Source organism: Poecilia reticulata, chromosome 12 (genome assembly GCF_904066995.2).
Source record: "Poecilia reticulata chromosome 12, P_reticulata-male-v2, whole genome shotgun sequence".
Classification (NCBI taxonomy): domain Eukaryota; kingdom Metazoa; phylum Chordata; class Actinopteri; order Cyprinodontiformes; family Poeciliidae; genus Poecilia; species Poecilia reticulata.
This window is the reverse complement of record NC_088841.1, coordinates 305,021-322,478: the sequence shown is the minus strand read 5'-3', so window position 1 is coordinate 322,478 and position 17,458 is coordinate 305,021. Positions and strand designations below refer to the sequence as shown.

Genomic DNA, 17,458 nt, shown 5'->3' with positions numbered 1-17,458 from the left:
GTCTTCTCCGCTATCCTATCAGTTCCCCTTTTCCCCTGTCCTTCCACCTACCATCTACCTTCAACACAACATCAGTGACCTTTAATTACAGTTACAACATTTTACACCTTTTCAAGTTCAATGTCAAAATCACATTTATAACCTTTTAGTTTCTCTGATTTAACATTCATTTATAATGTTATAATAACCATAACTTATTAGTTACTCTTATTATAATCATAAGGTGAGTTATTACAGACATTTCTGAAAAGAACCCAATAATAATCCATTATTGTAATTATCTGATACCAAATTACAGTTACTTGTTTCACCTTTAAGTACTTCCACAAGTGTAAGAGTAAGTGTAAATATTCTTATAATCAAACCAACATCAACCACTGGTTAAACCGATATTAATTATTGGCATAATTATAAGTCATTATTTTAAGTATTTTACTGTGGGTTTTATCCAATCTCTCAAAATGTTTAGATTTTATTCTTTAAAAACCTTTAATGCTTTAAAATAAGGAATGGTCTGAACTATTTTTAGCCTGATGCAAGACAGAAACTTCCCCTTTATTAAGGAAACCAGCTTTTCCTGTTTCATGACTCTCTTTCTGCCTGACTTTGATTTTTTATGATTAAATAGAAAAAAGTAGAATTAAAGCATAGTTTGCAGGACACAATAACAACACACACAACCAGATTCATTTTATTACCGTCTGACTCTACTGTTGGGTCTTGATGTCACCTATGTCATTAATTTTAAGGTAATTTTATTTATTATTACTATTAAACTAAAATCTCCAGCATGGGGAAGTGGGATGAGCTCGACTTTTCTCGACAATAATAATAATAAAAGAAAATTACAGTGAAAATAGAGAAAAAAGACAAGATGCATAAACATCAACTGAACCTAGACATACACAATATAACATAAAATAATACTGCCCTATAACCCCGATACATTCAGATAATTACAGCATTACCGTAAATTCCTTTAGTCTATGTCTGAGCTGGAAATGCCATTTAACCCATGTATGAGAAGTAGCGGGACCACTTCCTGTTGTACTCCTCAACCCTATTTAACAGTCTATAAGATAATCTCTCTAAGGCAGCAAGCTGCCCCAGTGACCTATACCAATGAGTGAGAGAAGGGATAGATGGACCCCTCCATTCCCTCACCAGCAGCTTCCTCCCCAGCATTACAGCTGTCAGTACCCACTGCGAGAGAGAGGAAGTCAGGTGAGCCAATAATGATGTATCCCAGAGAATATAAAGCCTGCTGCAGAAGGGTATTTTCTGGCCAACTGTTTTTTCTACGACTTTGTGAACTGATGACCAATAATCTTGGATTTCTGGACAGTCCCATAGCATATGTACCAGTGTGCCATTATCCTTTTGACACTTCCAACAAACTGAGGTTTCTGACAAGCCAACCCTGTATAGTCTGTATGGAGTCCAGTAAACTCTATGTAGAATCTTAAATTGCACTAGTCTTGTTTTTAGTTCCCTTAAACTTTTCTTTCCATTCCTAAGAATTGAAAGCCACTCCTCTTCTGTGAGACTAAGATTTAGATCTGTTTCCCAATATCTCTTAAGAGACATAATGTTAGGATCCAAGGCTGTCGACAACATTCTATAGTAAACTGAAGCTTCATGGGCATGAAACTGGTCATATATGCCCATGACCAAACGTCTTCTTTATATCTGCCAGTGTGTTGCAGCTTACAGGAATAGTAGTGGGGGAACCAAAAGTTTTTACCAGCAAGTGTCTTAATTGCAAATATCTACAGAAATCTTGTCTGAGTAACTTAAATTCCCCAACCAATGTTTCAAAGTACTTCAATGAGCCATTCTCATATAAATCGCCTATCTCACATATTCCTTTTTGAAACCAGGACTTCCAAAAAAAAAAAAGGGGGGGGGGTTGCCTATATAGAGTTAGGGGTTATGTCAAATACTAGCATATTTATTGAGATGTGGGTCAAATTTAAAAATCTGATATTTTTTTCCATAGTCCCTTCATATGGGAGAGAACAGGATGCGACTGATTCTGAGGGGAGAGATTAATTGATAGGCAGGTAGTCAATGTAAATGGTAGACACACCACACTCTCAAGAGAGAACCAGGGTCGGGCTCTCTCAGGGGGCAGAAACCAATGTGCCAAATGTCTGAGAGAAAAGGCATAATGGTAATTTAGTAAATTAGTCAGTTGGGGTGTAAAAGTTATTCCAAGGTACTTAATATCCCTCTTAGGCCAAGAAAACCTGCTAGATGGAAATGTATTTTTAGGGCAAAACGCAGAAAGTGGGAGGGCTTCCGACTTTGTCCAATTGACCTTATAACCAGAAATATTTGAGAATGCGTTAATTAAGGAGAGCAAAGGGGGGAGGGAATTCACCAGGTCTGACATAAAAGGAAGAATATCATCAGCATACAACATCAGTTTATGACAACTATGTCCTACAGTAACACCAGGAAAATTAACCTCTTTCCGAATAGCAGCCGCTAACGGTTCTAAGGCTAATGCAAAGAGTAGAGGAGACGGGGTCCCCCTGTCTGGTCCCTCTTTTAAGTTCAAATGGTTGACCAATTACCCCATTTGTTAGGACGGATGCCGTTGGCCGAGCATATATAAGCCGAATCCAGTCTATAAAGGTTTCACTAAAGCCAAAGCTTTCCAAAGTTAGAAACAGATAATGCCACTCAACTCTGTCGAATGCCCTTTTTGCATCCAACGACAAAGCAACCACAGGTGTCGGACTTTCCCGAAATGCCCACATAATGTCTATAAGTCTTCTAATATTGTCAGCTGAGGTGCGAGAACATAAAAATCCAACTTGATCCGAATGAATTAATGAGGTTAGTACTCGGTCCAAACGATTAGCTAGGATTTTTGATAATATTTTACTATCATATGATGTTAAGCTAATAGGTCGATAATTTTTGCATTCTGAAGGTTCCTTGTCTTTTTTCAGGATGAGAGTGATAACCACTTCTGAAAGTGTGGGAGGCAACCTTTGTCTCTTAAATGATGCATTAATAAGTATTCAAAAGCAGAGGGGGATAGCTCTTGAGGAAACGTTTTATAAAACTCAGCTGTGAAGCCGACTAACCCTGGAGCCTTACTTGAGGGTAGATGTTTAATCACCTTCACTATTTCTTCAATAGTAATGGGGCAGTCTAGATCAGGGGTGCTCAATACGTCGATCCCGATCGACCGGTCGATCGCGAAAAGGTTTTGAGTCGATCTCGGCAGCAGGTGACAAACTGAACGCCGCCAGGACGCTGAGACCAGCACTTCCTCTTCTGCAGGCTTATCAAAAATATTCACTAAGATCCTAAACGTTTGTAGCTTCATTAAAAAAGAATAATTATAAAAAGTCAACGAAACATGTTAAAATTAATAATCTCAGTAATTATTGTTTCAACAAGGTGTTGCGCAATTCAGTGCGTTTCGGTTCCATTAACAAAAAAAATAAAGAAAAAAAAGGCGACTCAAAGACCGACTGACTAACAGAGCAGGAGTTTAAATCAGCTACTTAACCACCGCTGTGTTCATGAGAGGCTTATTAATAATCGAGAAATAAATATCAAGCCTGGAAACCTGATATGTAACGGACTGAATGTTGTGTTTTTAATATAATCTTTGCTCGGCTTAAGCGCAGGTGGTTGCCACGGCAACGGGTGTGCTTAAACGACAAAAAAAAGAGAGAGAGAGAGAAGGGGAGATAAAGAGGGTAGTAGTGGTTTTGAGCTGATCGTCTTTTCGGATTGTTTTACCTTTCTTTACCTTTGCTGTGGCTCATTACACCTGCTGTAGTTTCTGAACTTTCAATAAATGACAAACTTGGACTAATTACCTCGTTCGTTCGTGACTATACGTCACAACAAACATCAAATAGGACAAATATATCTAATTAAGTTTTAACAAATTCTACCACGATAATTATGTGAAATTAAATTAATTATATCCCGACTTCAGAAGATTTGCCTTTACCCTTACTGGGCTCTTTGGTTCCTCCTATCAGTCTGTAGTTTCTCATATCGAGGTCATCAAACCAAATTTCAGATCCACCATGACTGACTGACACCTGCTGGCGTCAGGTTTGCAACCAGCTTCTGACTGAGAAACCAGTAACCAGCTCCCAGTGTCAGAATCTCACTGAGGAAGAAACTGGATTAGGTTTTCTGTCACTTTATTATTTCTGCTATAACTGATGTTTATTCGCATATAAAATAAGTCAATAGAGTTTAATTAGCTATTTTTATGTCTTTGTGTCATGAGGTAGATCTCAGGCGGCTGGTGAGAGAAAAAGTAGATCTTGCTCTCAAAAAGTTTGGGCAGCCCTGGTCTAGATCCTTAAGTTGATCTGCTGTTACTCTTGGAAGATTTAAATCTGAAAGAAATTCCTTGACATTTTCTTGTGAGGCTGTTGATTCTGAGCTATAGAGATTCTTGTAGTAATCACTAAATACTGCATTTATTTCATGTCAATCCGAAACAAGCTCACCAGTTCTATTCCTAATAGCTGAGATGGAACTCATAGCCTCTCTTTGCTTAATGTATCTAGCCAATAGTCTACCTGCCTTATCTCCCTCCTCAAAGTATTTTTGCCTGGCACGAAATAGGCTAAATTCAGCTTTTTCTGACATAATAGTATTATATTCGTACTTTAGCTTTTTAAGTTTGTTCAAGGTTACCAAAGAAGAATCCCTTTTAAAACTAGACTCTGTAATCTCAATTTGTCTTTCTAAATTAACTATTTTAATAGTGTTTGCCTTCTTTTTAGATGAAGCCTGCTGGATGATATAACATCTTAAATATGCCTTTAGCACCTCCCAAGCCACTCCAGCAAAGGGAGCCGAGGCAATATTCGTATCGATGTACAATTTGATTTGTGGTCTAAGAGTATTTGAAAGCCTCATCTAGTAAGAGACTAGAATTTAGCCTCCATCTAGGACTTCTCATAGTTGTATTGATCGCAAACATAAAAAGGTAAATAGGGCTATGATCTGACAATATTATGCTCCCAATGCTCGTGGAGGCCACCGCTGTCATTAATGACTTAGATACCAGAAAAAAATCAATTCTTGAAAGAGATTGATGTGGGGGAGAGTAAAAAGTATAATCCCTACCGGAAGGATTTTACAACTGCCAAACATCCGCAAGGCAATAAAAACAATTAGAAAATTCTTAGCTCTAATAAAGGACAATATCTTTCTTCTCTTTATGACATTATTAAGACCTTTGACATTCCAGCTCATGAGACTCAAATTATTACTACTGAATGAGATATTTAAAATGCATATGGAGCAGACAATACTGTAACTTTATAGGTATCAGCGGGCTGGACAAAACAAAAAGGAAAAAAAACAACATGAAAAAAAGAACAAGGCAACAACATTCACAAATTTCAACAACGTAGGACGACCCTACACCCATCCACACACACACACACGCACGCACGCACACGCACACACAACAAAAGAAAAGTCCAAATATATCTAACTGAGCTATGTTTATACAACCAACCCTTACTCTGGTCCGTGATCACACTTAACCTAGACCACCCCAAAACTCCCTCCACTCCCCAACCCGTCGAAGAAGCGCGGGTGACAGAACTCCCCCCTTCCCCCCCAAAAAAAACAAAAAACACGGGGCTAGGCAGGATTACTGCACCCATAAAATTATAACAGGGAGACAAACGGCCCCATACAGTACCTTTAACAAGACCAGTTAAAGAGTAAGGTGCAAAAACAGGTGTAAATTTGAATGAAATGCACAAAACTTATAGTGATCCTTTCCAGCCTTAAAACCCAGCAGACAGATATAAATTTAAAAAAAAATTTTATGTGGCCTCACCCATCAGTAACGTTCAAATTAGTCCGAACGGAAGAGGTGTCCAGAGAGTAAATAAGAAGATCAGTTCCTGCGTTAGCGTATCCATAAAGATCCAAAGTATCATTTCTGCCCTCAATGCCTTACCCAGTGGGCTTCCACAATCCATATCGGCGCCTGGTCATTCCATAGAATGAATGTAAGCCAGTGCCTTCTTATGGTCCTCAAAGCGCTCACGCCCCCGTGAAGTTATCACAGCTGGGTAGTTTAGGAAGAAGCGGACGCGTTTCTCATGGAGTAGTTTCTTGCATTCATCAAACTTTATGCATTTATCGCTGGGAAGCTTGGAATAGTCTGGAAACACCATAATCTGGCGTTCTCTCCAGATCAAGTCTCCCATCTCGCGAGCGGCTTTGGCGATGCGTCCTCGGTCTTGAAATCTCTCGAATCGCGCAATGATGGGTCTCGGACGGGAGGGCTGGTTACCTTGACCAGGAGAGACAATGGACCTAGCCTATGTGCCCTCTCAATTTCAAGTCCCTTGGGAAAGTTAATGTTCAGAAGCGTCGGTAGAGTTGCTATCAGAAATGCCACCATGTCGCTTCCTTCGCAGGATTCAGTAAAACACAGAAAGCGCATATTATTCCTGCGCTCTCTGTTTTCCATGTCATCGAGCTTTTGCCTCAGTATGTCCACTTCAGTGCTGGAAGCCAGGGGGTTTGCCTCTTGCTTCTCGCGTGCATCTTCAAGGAAGCACGGACGGTCCTCCATTTCGGCAATCCGGCCAACGATGTCAGCAAGTCTCCTCTTCGTTGCAGTAGTTGTGTTTCGTATTTCTTCAAGTTTCTTGTCATGGCTTTAGGACATTTCCATAATAAGAGCGAAAAGCTTAGCAAGTTCCTTTGCCACCTCGCCAGAAACCTCTGCAGACGTAGTATCAGAGGACGAGGCCCGGTTAGCCTAATCCTGAGCTAGGTTAGCAGGGCTAGCAGTAGCAACCTCGCCACATTTGGTTCTCCTCCAGCTGCGCTGGGTTTGATTGAGTTTCTAGTCGACTTAGACATCTTACCACTAGTTTAGAGATAACATTTAATACCTGATGCTGATTCCTCGGCTCCCTGCCCGATTTAAATGCAAAATGCTTTATGAGGGGTGGTGCGGGACGCTCCTAGGCAGCCATCATGTCGAGCGCGTCACGTGACTCAAAAGTTTGATTACATATGTAAAATCTTTAAACAGAGGTTCGGTGTGAGTGTTCACTGGAGGTGCAGCAGAAACGGCGCTACGTCTGTGAAATATTACTACCAGTAGCACGTAGCAGCGATTCAGCAACAAGAGCAGAACCAGCATCTTACACTGCTAGCTTGAAAACTTCAATTATTTTTCAGGTTATTTGTTTAGCTTTCCGACCGTGATGCTAATCTGGGTGAGTGTTGGTTGTTGTGCGCTGCTTTACTGGCCGCTCCAGATGTTTTGTTTTTCTGCATTGAGCCACGATGTAGCCAAACTCCGTCAAGTGCTTCTTTTTTAAATGTCACATTAGATTCGTGGTGTTGCTGCATTTTGACGTGCTTCACCCTCGAGGTAAATTTTCACTGCAACACGCAAACTTCCCCGTTCACTCAGCGTTCAAGTTCCACACCACATTGCATAGGATTTACTGCTGCGCGCTTGCGCAGTGTGAAGGAAAGCGGAGACGGCTACACACGCAGGCTGCGAGGTACAAGTGATCGGCAACAAGAGACCGTGAACGGCTTTCACTGATACACTTTTTCACTGAAATCGCCCAATTATGATCGGTGGTCAATCGATCGGCACACCTCTACATGTAACTGTATGTAACATGACAGTACACACTGTTACATGTTTAGTGTAACTGTGTGTGCTGTTACAATATCAAGCATCAAGTTCTTGGTTGCGCTTGATGCTGGCAACCAAGCAAACTTTAGACAGCAGTTAGCGACTGTGTGCGTCAGGAGTTATGTGAAATCTCATAGCTTACAATAAATTCATTACAAGTCGATATTTGGGCCAACATTGTATGCATATCAGTAGTAACTTACATGGAGAAAATTTGCTGGATGGGCCGTCAGGTGCTTTTTAAGATTCTTAGTGTATTTTCCACCAGGTTAAATCTACATATACAACTGTCTCCTTCAACAATTCTGTTGTTCTTTCCAAAGAGTTATGGCCTACTCAGAGTAAGTCCATGAATCCTTCTGGGGTTGCATCCATCAAGCCCCTTCGGATAATGTGCTGCGTCCACTGTAGTTCATTAAAGTCATTCATGTGGTGGGTGGGATGAAACAAGATGGAGCAACATTACTGATACGTTTTAGTTTTTGACAGACACAATAGGCAGAAATGTTATACATTTTGGATTTCTGACATTAACATTTTGTCTAGTTTTCCATTTCATCAACAAAAATTCATACACAACTCGTCATATCAAGGAGCCATGTAATTTTCGTCATTGTCTTATCGTCATTATAAAAAGGGTTGTCAACAAAATAATTTAGTTACCATCATCCTTAACGAAATTTACACTACATTTGTATTGTTTTAGAAGTGCTCAATCTTCATTTTGGAAATTGTGCACCTGGTGAAGCTCATGTCGTACTTGGTCTTCCCAGGAGTTCCATAAAACCCAAATGAGTACAAATGTTTGCCTTCAACAAAGATTGAGCCAGTTGAGTCCATCTTTCATTTTTGTAGTTGGCTCCTTGTTTTGTTGCTTTCTGTGCATGTGTACATTTTTGGGGAATTTGACTGCCATAAATTGAGAGCACACATTTTTAGTTTGCGAACAGGATTTCATTTCTTTGTTCTCAACATGTAATGGTTGGAGGCGAAATTTCTGCCCTCTTTCAAGTTTTTGCTGTGCTCTCTCAAATCTTTGTGTATAGGCTCAGATTTTCTCCTTGCTTGCAAAACTTCTCTCTGCACGGATTAACTCCCACTGCCCAATATAACACTTTCATTATTTTGGCTGGAACATTGCCAGGCAGTGGTGCTTTTTTGCTTTGAGAGATAGCAGAAAATAATTCACAAGCAAGCAAACATTCTCTGTAGGCAGTCTTGGAGTGTTGGTGTTACCACCTCATATTTAGTTTTCTACCTTGATTTTGTTTTTTCGTTTAGCGTCTGTCGGGACAGGGCTATTGTTTTTCTGCCTCCCTGCCTCCAATGCTGGCTGCAGCTGCCATCGAGGCTCTGAACATCATGGAGGAGGATCCAGGTAGAAGATTTCATTTAGCTACTTTTCTCTCAGTGCACCATTTATTGGTCCCAGGTATAGAGGTTCATGAGACAAATGATTCCAATAAAGTGCCTCCTGTTAATTAAAAAAAAATTCAGATGTTATGTTTTAAGATTTTCTTCTTTGTCTTGTTTTGTAGGTATTTTCATTGTACTAAGAGAAAAATGCAAACATGTTTATAAAGCTCTACAAGGGTAAGTTTCTGTATTCTATAATAGTTTTTTTTCCTTGTTTTGTTTTTGAGTGGCACCAATTTTTAAAGAAGTACCTTTAACTCAAAACTTCAAATCAGACAAAACTGGTGTCAAACGTTTGTGCTGCAACAATTTTAATTTGTGCTGCTATCATTTTAAAGATTATCAAAGGTCAACCAGCCCCCCTTCATAAAATCAAACAAAATAGATGTCAATCAACTCAGCTACATCTCTGCTGGTTTGTGCAGCAAAATATTTTGTTGTGCTGCTATTATTCTAAAGATATTAAGAAAAATTTTTCTAGAGGTCATCAAAGGTCAATGAACATCAGTTCATGCTGGATCTGTGAATTTCATTTGAAATTCTCAAGTGCTAACCTGTGAACATGAATAATTTGAATAATATGTTTATATTATTATTCAATAATAATGAATAATAATTTAATTTTAATGTTGATGTAATTGACTTGGAACTAGGTCTTAATTAGAATGAACTGGTACAATACCTCCCAAAACACACTCAGTGACCTGTATTTTAGTTTCTGATCCCCAGAGGGGCATTATTAGAAAAACTGTACTGTTGAAATACAAAAAGTAGGACAAGAGCAAAACATGTGCTAACTATCTGCTGTTTCCATCTCAATTTCAATCGACAGTCATCATCAACACTTATTTTCACAACTTCAAATCGGTGCACAAACTAGTATAAACTAGCACAAACTGTTTATAAAATAACTCATGTTCATTGACCTTTGATCTCTAGACAATTTTTTTATATCTTTAAAATGATAGCAGCACAAATTAAAATTTTTGCTGCATAAACGTTTGACACCAATTTTGTCTGATTTGAAGAAGGGGGGTCAACTTCACTCAGGTTTAAGATATTTATATAAAAATTCCCACACATAGTTGTGCTAGTAGCTAAACTCAATATTAAATTTAGAAACAAAAATACTCCTTTTGCAAATAACTACAATAGGAATTAAGCAGGAGTAATGTTCAATTTTGGTTATAGAACACGCAAAGGTTATACCACATTCTCCACATGTTATATTTCAGCATGCCTCTAAGGCAATTACATCCTTTTAAATGGAAAGCAGACAATAATAGGTGGCTTATCAATGAGATTTCCTTAATAAAAACCTCATTATGTAATAATGTCATTTGACAGTAAAACACAAGTTTATTGCTGTTACTTTCCTATGCAGTAGTTTTAGTGTAATGTTAAAAATTGTAAAATGCATTAAGCTATGGGGTTATTCTTCTGCTTCTAGGCCTGTCGCGATAAATGATAAATCAATTAATCGCACAATAAATTAAACCTATCGACCTCATTTTAATTATCGGCTTTATCGTCTCTTCCTGCCTTTTTTTCTTTATGTTGCCGACACTGAATGAAAAAAGACTCGGCTCCGGTGATCTCCATTGACCCCCCCTTCCTCATTTTCTTAGTGTAATGTCCAGCGCACACTACACGAGTTGTCGGCTGATTGTCGGCCCATTTTCAAAACATAAGAGACCACACATTAGCCGACAGAAATCCTAGGTATAACGGTTCGATCGGGTTCGTCGTGCCGTGTGGTGTCCAACTAGGCCTGTCACGATAAACGATAAATCAATTAATCGCACGATAAATTAAACCTATCGACCTCATTTTAATTATCGGCTTATTGTCTCTTGCTGCCTTTTTTTCTTTCTGTTGAATGACACTCAATGAAAACGGCTCAACTCCGGTGCTCTCCACTGACCCTCCCTTCCTCATTTCCTTAGTGTAATGCCCAGCGCACACTACACGAGTTGGCAGCCCATTTTCAAAACCTCAGAGACCACACCTTAGCCGACAGAAATCCTAGGTATGACGGTTCGATCGGGTTCATCGTGCCGTGTGGTGTCCAGCCACAAGGGCACAAAATAATGGCTACAAGTCCAGTCAACTAATTTTAAAATCAGGCATTAATCAATGCTTTACTAGAATCTACCTGTGATGCGTGTGGCTAGAGTCAGCGTAAAGTCGTGACTGAATGAAAATCATTATAACCTATTTATGTCACGTTAACGAAGAACAGCTGAGAAGTTACCGGGTTTATCAACTGCGGTAGCAATTTGGCTCCAGTTCCTCCTCTTGTCATTTCTATATTCTTTGCACGAAATGTTGAACAAATATTGATGTTGTTTTCACATATCATCTCCGATGTCCGCTGGACTTCGGGTTGCGCCATGTTAGCTGTGTGGGATTCCCCTCCGTAATTTTCCCTCAGAAAGCACAGAGGAGAATCCGCACTTTCTGATTGGCTACCTGTCACATTCAACAGGCTGCGTTAAGCTCCCAGTCGGGAAAACCTCCTGATTTAGATCGGTGCGGCCACAACGATCTACGGTAACCCACCACACACTGCAGGATGATCGGTTACGAAACCACCAGCGACAATCTTAGATCGGCCAACGACCTAAGATTATCGTAAGGGGAAAATAGGGGCAAAAAATCGTGTAGTGTGAACTACTGCATTAGGTAGTCGGATGTGCCCATCTTCTCTATTTAAATCTTGTGATTACTGAAGGGCAATATAGTACACAGACTTCATATTCTGCACTATTTTGGTTGAATGCAGTATTTATTTTCACTTTGGCTTTATGTTGCTTAGTTTTTATTCAAGTACCTTTTTTTGTTAATGCAAACTGAAAATCAATTTTATTTTTGCTTTTGGTTGTTTTGTTTATTTAGTTAATCAGTTCCAGTGTTATGTGTTCTTTTAAAAATAAAGTGTATCTATCTATGGCAGGAAATTGCATGCATTATTATGTCATTTCCATTAAATCAGCGTCAAAAGCTCTTGAAAATATTATTGTTAATCGCAATAATTTTTTAGACAATTGTTCAGCAAAATTTGTTATTGTGACAGGCCTATCTGCTTGTCTCCCAGAGAGGTAGACATGGTAAAAACAGAGACTGAAAACTGTAATCTGCCTTAACTCTAGTTTCTACAGTTCATCTATTGTATTTAATGCTCTTTTTGGTTAATGTTTAACAGAATTCCAGGTCTGAAGTTGGTAGGAGAACCATTTGCCCCAGCTCTTCATCTACAACTAGAAAAAAGTTCCGGCTCCAGAAGCTCTGACATGCAGCTGCTCCGCTCCATTGTAGATTATGTAAGTCTTGTGTTTTAGCTATAATCATTTGTGGTACACTGGATCATATTTGGGACACACACAGTAAGTAGCAATATTACAGAAATGATTGTCACTAATATTGAATTGAAACACATTAAGGGGTGAAGGTGGCTCAAGAGGTAGGAGTTGGTTTCGAGTTGAACTCTTAAGTTCAAGACCCGCTTTGTCTGTCTCAGTTGTTGTCCTTGGCAAGACACATGTTTGCAACACTTGTTTGTGGAAAAAAACGTAGGTCTGATGTAGAAGTTAGAAAAGCTGTTTCTGTTTATTTTTCGTAATTGTCGTCTCAATAGCGGAAAAAGCCTCCTCATCTCTAAACACAGAAATGCTTCAGCTGCAAAGAAAACTTCTGACATTATCTTTATCAGGCTGCCCCAGTGCTGGACTAACAGCCTGAGTCGCTCCCAACGACAAATATAAGGAATGTCAGTCTTCACAGAAGTCCTGATTTAAAGAAACGGTACCACGACGCACCTCAAAGTCCGGTACCACCTGCTCACTGTTCGCTCTCTGCTTCACTTTAACTTAAAGAAAAGGTTAAAGTGACTACTAGGCGGTTCACACCGTTGCTGACGGGATCTGGGCTGGAGGTGAGCGGCTGTGAATAGAAGTTACTGCAGAACCTCAACTGTTAAAGGAAGATTGGGCCCATAGCATTTGAGCATTTGGAGTTCACACAATATCACGTAAACATCAGCAAAAATAATGTACCAATAATTTGGACCACAGCATAAAGCTCAACCCGGTCCCACAATCAAGTAAATCAAAATGTCCCAAAAGCATGGGCGGACTGGCTACCAGGGGATTCCAGCAGAGATGCAGTGCAGCGACTCGCTCTTCATGTAGGACCAGGCTGAGGTAATATGGGGCCTTAGACAGAATCATGATTTAGGATTGTAAACCAGATGCCCTAACGCTGAAAACACTTTTGGTGTGAACACACCATAACAAAGTAAACTTCCTAATTAAATCTTAAATGTACTATTTAATCTTTTATTTTTTCTCTGTTGAATGCTTTAAATAACATTGTCATTCTCTGTAAATAAATGCTACAGGTTTAGATCTATGGTTTGTGTTACAATTCAACCTTTTCTATCGGCCCCTGAATGTCTGGAGGGCCCTACCAGTAGCTACTGACTTTTCTTTGCCTTGATATCCCAGTCTTCCAATTCTAAATCTCAGAGGAGCTTACATTGAAAAATTACGTAGAGTTAACCCCTCTGAGTTTGTTTTTATCTTTAAAGCACTCTGCAGCCAAGTTGTTGTAGAGGTTAAGCAGAAGCAGAAAGCTTATTTATTAAAATAGCAGCAAATTTGCTTATTTAATAACATACTTCATAACATTCACCTTCTCTCCGATGGTCTGTTTAAAAGTTAGTCTCGGATCAGCACAGACCTCCAGCACTGTCAGTAGCAGAAACAGCAACATTATACCTGTTGGGGAAAATATAGACTACATGATGACAATGATATAGTATGATCCGATTAAATATTAGAGTCTTGATTAATATGGGTTGTTGCTATGTTGTTGTACGGTGTTTTAAGATCTTGTTCAATGTGCCCCTTTTTAACTTTGAGCCCCTCCAAAGGTCTCTGCACGGCCCTGGCAAGACACTTCACCTGCCTTGTCTGGTGGTGGTGTGCAGAGCGTCCAGTAGTGTGGTTAAATGGCAACCTAGCTTCTCCGTATTCCCTAGCTATATAGTAGCTTTCCACCATCTGGGTATGAATGGGTGATTGACTGAATGTGTGAAGAGCTTTGGGGTCATGTGGACTAAATAATGGCCATATAGCATTGAAAACAGGTGCCATGAGGGCCTGTTACCTCTTTGGTTTTTATGATTTAATCCCAGCAGCTGCTTAAAAATGCATTGCAGTTTCCACCTGAACCCTGATGCTTACATAAGCAAAAAAAAAAAAAAAAGCAATAAAAGTAAAAAATTTGAACACGTCAACTTTGCAAGCTTCATTTTTGCTTTGAATTCTGTGTTTGTGGTGGATATTTTTAGCCACATTATTTAACACTGAAACAACCAATTAATCAATTAATGTTTGCATGCAAATGGTGTAGTTTGTCACCGAGTTTCATTGTTCTCTCTTTTAGTGTTTGGAACGAAAGGTTGCTTTGACTCTTGCTCATTATCTGGAAAAAGAAGAGCGATTCCTTACCCCTCCCAGGTAAGGAAACTATTATAGTATTTAGTGTAGCTCAAAATTGTATGTTGTGTCTAGGTCAGTGGTTCTTAACCTTTTTTGAGGTACCGAACCCCCCAGTTTCATATGCTAGGCCAAGGGAGGCAGCTGGCTCGCACGTAGGGGTCAGTTTATGTGTCGTGGCACTCTGCTGGGCATGTTGGAATAAGATTCATGGTTGTTTATAAAAATGCCATATATATGGAACAGGGCCTGAAGCTTGCATCATCTTCTATACAATGGTTGTGATCTATAAAAAAAAACTTGATGGGAGAATGTGCAGTTCCTTATGCAAACTTTGACCGTATGCTGGTTTTGGAGACGAGGGAAACTCGTGACACATGTTGAGGTGGAGAATCATGATTACTCAGACATTTAATTTTTATCATACACTTTATCATAAGCATTCAAATCAGCAGTACTCTTTAGGCTTCAGCTAGTCAGCCATAACTATACATAAGGAACTTTTGAACAAAAATAGAGATGGCAGAGGTGCACTTCGTAGCTAGTTAAGACCTTTTAGCAACTGGGTGATTTAAATGACTCTTGCTATAGTTGAACTGTAACCTTCATTTACCTATGAAACAGTGGATCAGATCTTTCCCTGGTGAATCTCCTGAGACGGTCATAGGATTTCAGTCCTCTGGTCTAGGTGTGTTTTTTGCATCTGGAGAAAGCTTATGACCATGTCCAGGAGTGCTAGAGATACTTTTAAACCCTATCCCAGCTCCAAAGCAAAAGGTGTGTGCATGATTTTAGAATAATTCACATTGTTCCAAATGTGAGATGGATGTTGCCATCTGACCCTCACCCTGATCAAGACCTCGGGGTACAGTTGTAAAGGTGAAAGGGCTTGGGGAGAATGACTGAAATGTCCAGCTCATGGCTGAAATGAGCTTCTTCCATAGGATAGCTGGCATTATGCTTGAAAATGAGGTGAGGTGCTCCTTTACCAAGAGAAGGCTCTTCCACATCAAAATTGTGGTAGTCAAGATGGTTTGGGAAAGTGTTTTACAAGTTAATTTACCATCAGCTCTTCAGAAAATGTTTATAATTGTGTGAAGTGAAAGGTGTTAACATAACCCATCACCTTGTCTTGTTTATCTCCAGCATCAGGGTAGTGGTCACCGTCAAACAGAAGGATGACGACATTCAGAAGACTGTGTCCTGTATCAGAGAAGCAGCCTCAGTTCTCCTCAAATAGCAGCAAAACCTTAATGGCTTTCACTTACTGGGAAGCAGATCTGGGAGAACACTGAGAAACACTGAAAGCTCCAAATCTCCACACTCAGTGTAACAGTAAGATCTCTGTGATTGTTACTTCATGTCTTAAAACCATGTCATCACAAGAGATTAATAACATTCGTCTATTGTCCTGAATATCAACATGGAACTTTTCTGGCCTTTTTGCTTTAAGAAAATGAGGGGCCCCAGCATTTAAAACAAAATTGTTTCAGTCTGTCCAATCCTTATCACAAATGGGTGATGTACTTTTTTATCTTATAACCAGAAGGACACCTTGTGCTTTTTTTTAACCTGTCAGCAGGCGACTGGAACATAAACATGTGATCTGACTGAGTTTGTATGCCACTAAGATTATCTAGAAATACATGATTGTTCCTTTGGAATCACGTACTCTGATCTTCACTTTTGATACATGTATTTTGTGAGAGGTTACTGCATCTGTGATTTTTATTAAAAATATATAATGTAAAATGTATTATCTCTTGACTTATCTTGCCTTTTTCACACACGCACACACATACGTAATCAGTGATGTGCGATCAGGGGAGGAAGGGGAGGCAGAGCCTCACCTGTCATCATGGAAAAATAATATATGATAATTTATATTGCTATATTCACCCTGTGGTTTGTACTATTAAGTATTTACTTTTCATTTAGCTTGACCAACTTTGATTATTATTATTTTTCTTCAAAATGGCTGAATTTTCGCAATTTCCCAGTCAAATGCTCAGAAGCAGCTGGTGAGGCAGCAGCAGCTGAGCCTCACCTTGGATTGCGCAACCTCTCGCTAACTGCACTGGCTGCTATTCTATGAGAGCATGCTCTGTATGTCGCCAATAAAATGGTTAAAAAACATTTAAAATATGAACTGATTTTCCATAATTCAGCTTATATGTACATTGTTTTTGTCACCGTGTGTGTAACGTGTTTCGTGTGCTGAGGAGTGATCATTAACAGCTGAGAACGGATTCGAGGTGAGGCAGGCAGTTTTCTTGCCTCGTGGCAGGGGGCGCTCATGATCCCAGACATTGGTTTTGTGACTCAACGTCTGCAGGATAAGTGACAGCGAGTGTCAAGGCCATAGACCAAAACCCGTGTCTCGAAATGACATTAACGCGCCAAACTGTTTATAAGGAAGCGAATCTGTCAAAAGCTTTTGCCAAACGAATTCTTGATATTTTACGGTACAGCCTCAAACAAAAGGTCTCCGCAGTGTGGGACCATTTTGATCTTATATTGGAAAATACATTTGTTTTCATTTTGTTATTTCAAGGTTCTTGTCAGTTTCTACTTGATCCACCTTTTCAATGTTGAGGCATTATGAGGCCAGGCATGAGAATGAAGTCCAAGATACTGTAACAGGTGGAACCACCAGGGGTCGCTGCCTCCACATCTGAGCGCCCATAAAACGGAAGCTGTCGGGACTGTTGGCAGATTGTCAATCTCCTCTGTGTTGGACCAGGTGTGTTGGCCCACGCCTTCCACTGTTTGTCATCAGGTTTGTGTGTGCTTTTTATTGTAAAGACAAAACTCTTTTAATTTGATTTATATCAACTCAGTGTTTGGTGTTCTTTAT

General features: G+C 39.6%; 1 protein-coding gene across 2 annotated transcripts in view; it reads left to right on the top strand.

The window, feature by feature from the left end:
* sptlc1 (serine palmitoyltransferase, long chain base subunit 1) overlaps positions 1–16,357 on the top strand; it is a 44,940-nt gene extending 28,583 nt beyond the window's left edge. For both annotated transcript variants that reach the window (XM_008423818.3, XM_081614024.1), the window contains exons 11-15: positions 8,966–9,062; positions 9,223–9,277; positions 12,306–12,423; positions 14,549–14,622; positions 15,748–16,357. In XM_008423818.3, the coding sequence (XP_008422040.1) occupies positions 8,966–9,062; positions 9,223–9,277; positions 12,306–12,423; positions 14,549–14,622; positions 15,748–15,841 (438 nt within the window). In that variant the 3' untranslated portion in view covers positions 15,842–16,357. The remainder of the gene's footprint in view (positions 1–8,965; positions 9,063–9,222; positions 9,278–12,305; positions 12,424–14,548; positions 14,623–15,747) is intronic.
* Positions 16,358–17,458: the final 1,101 nt, after the last annotated feature.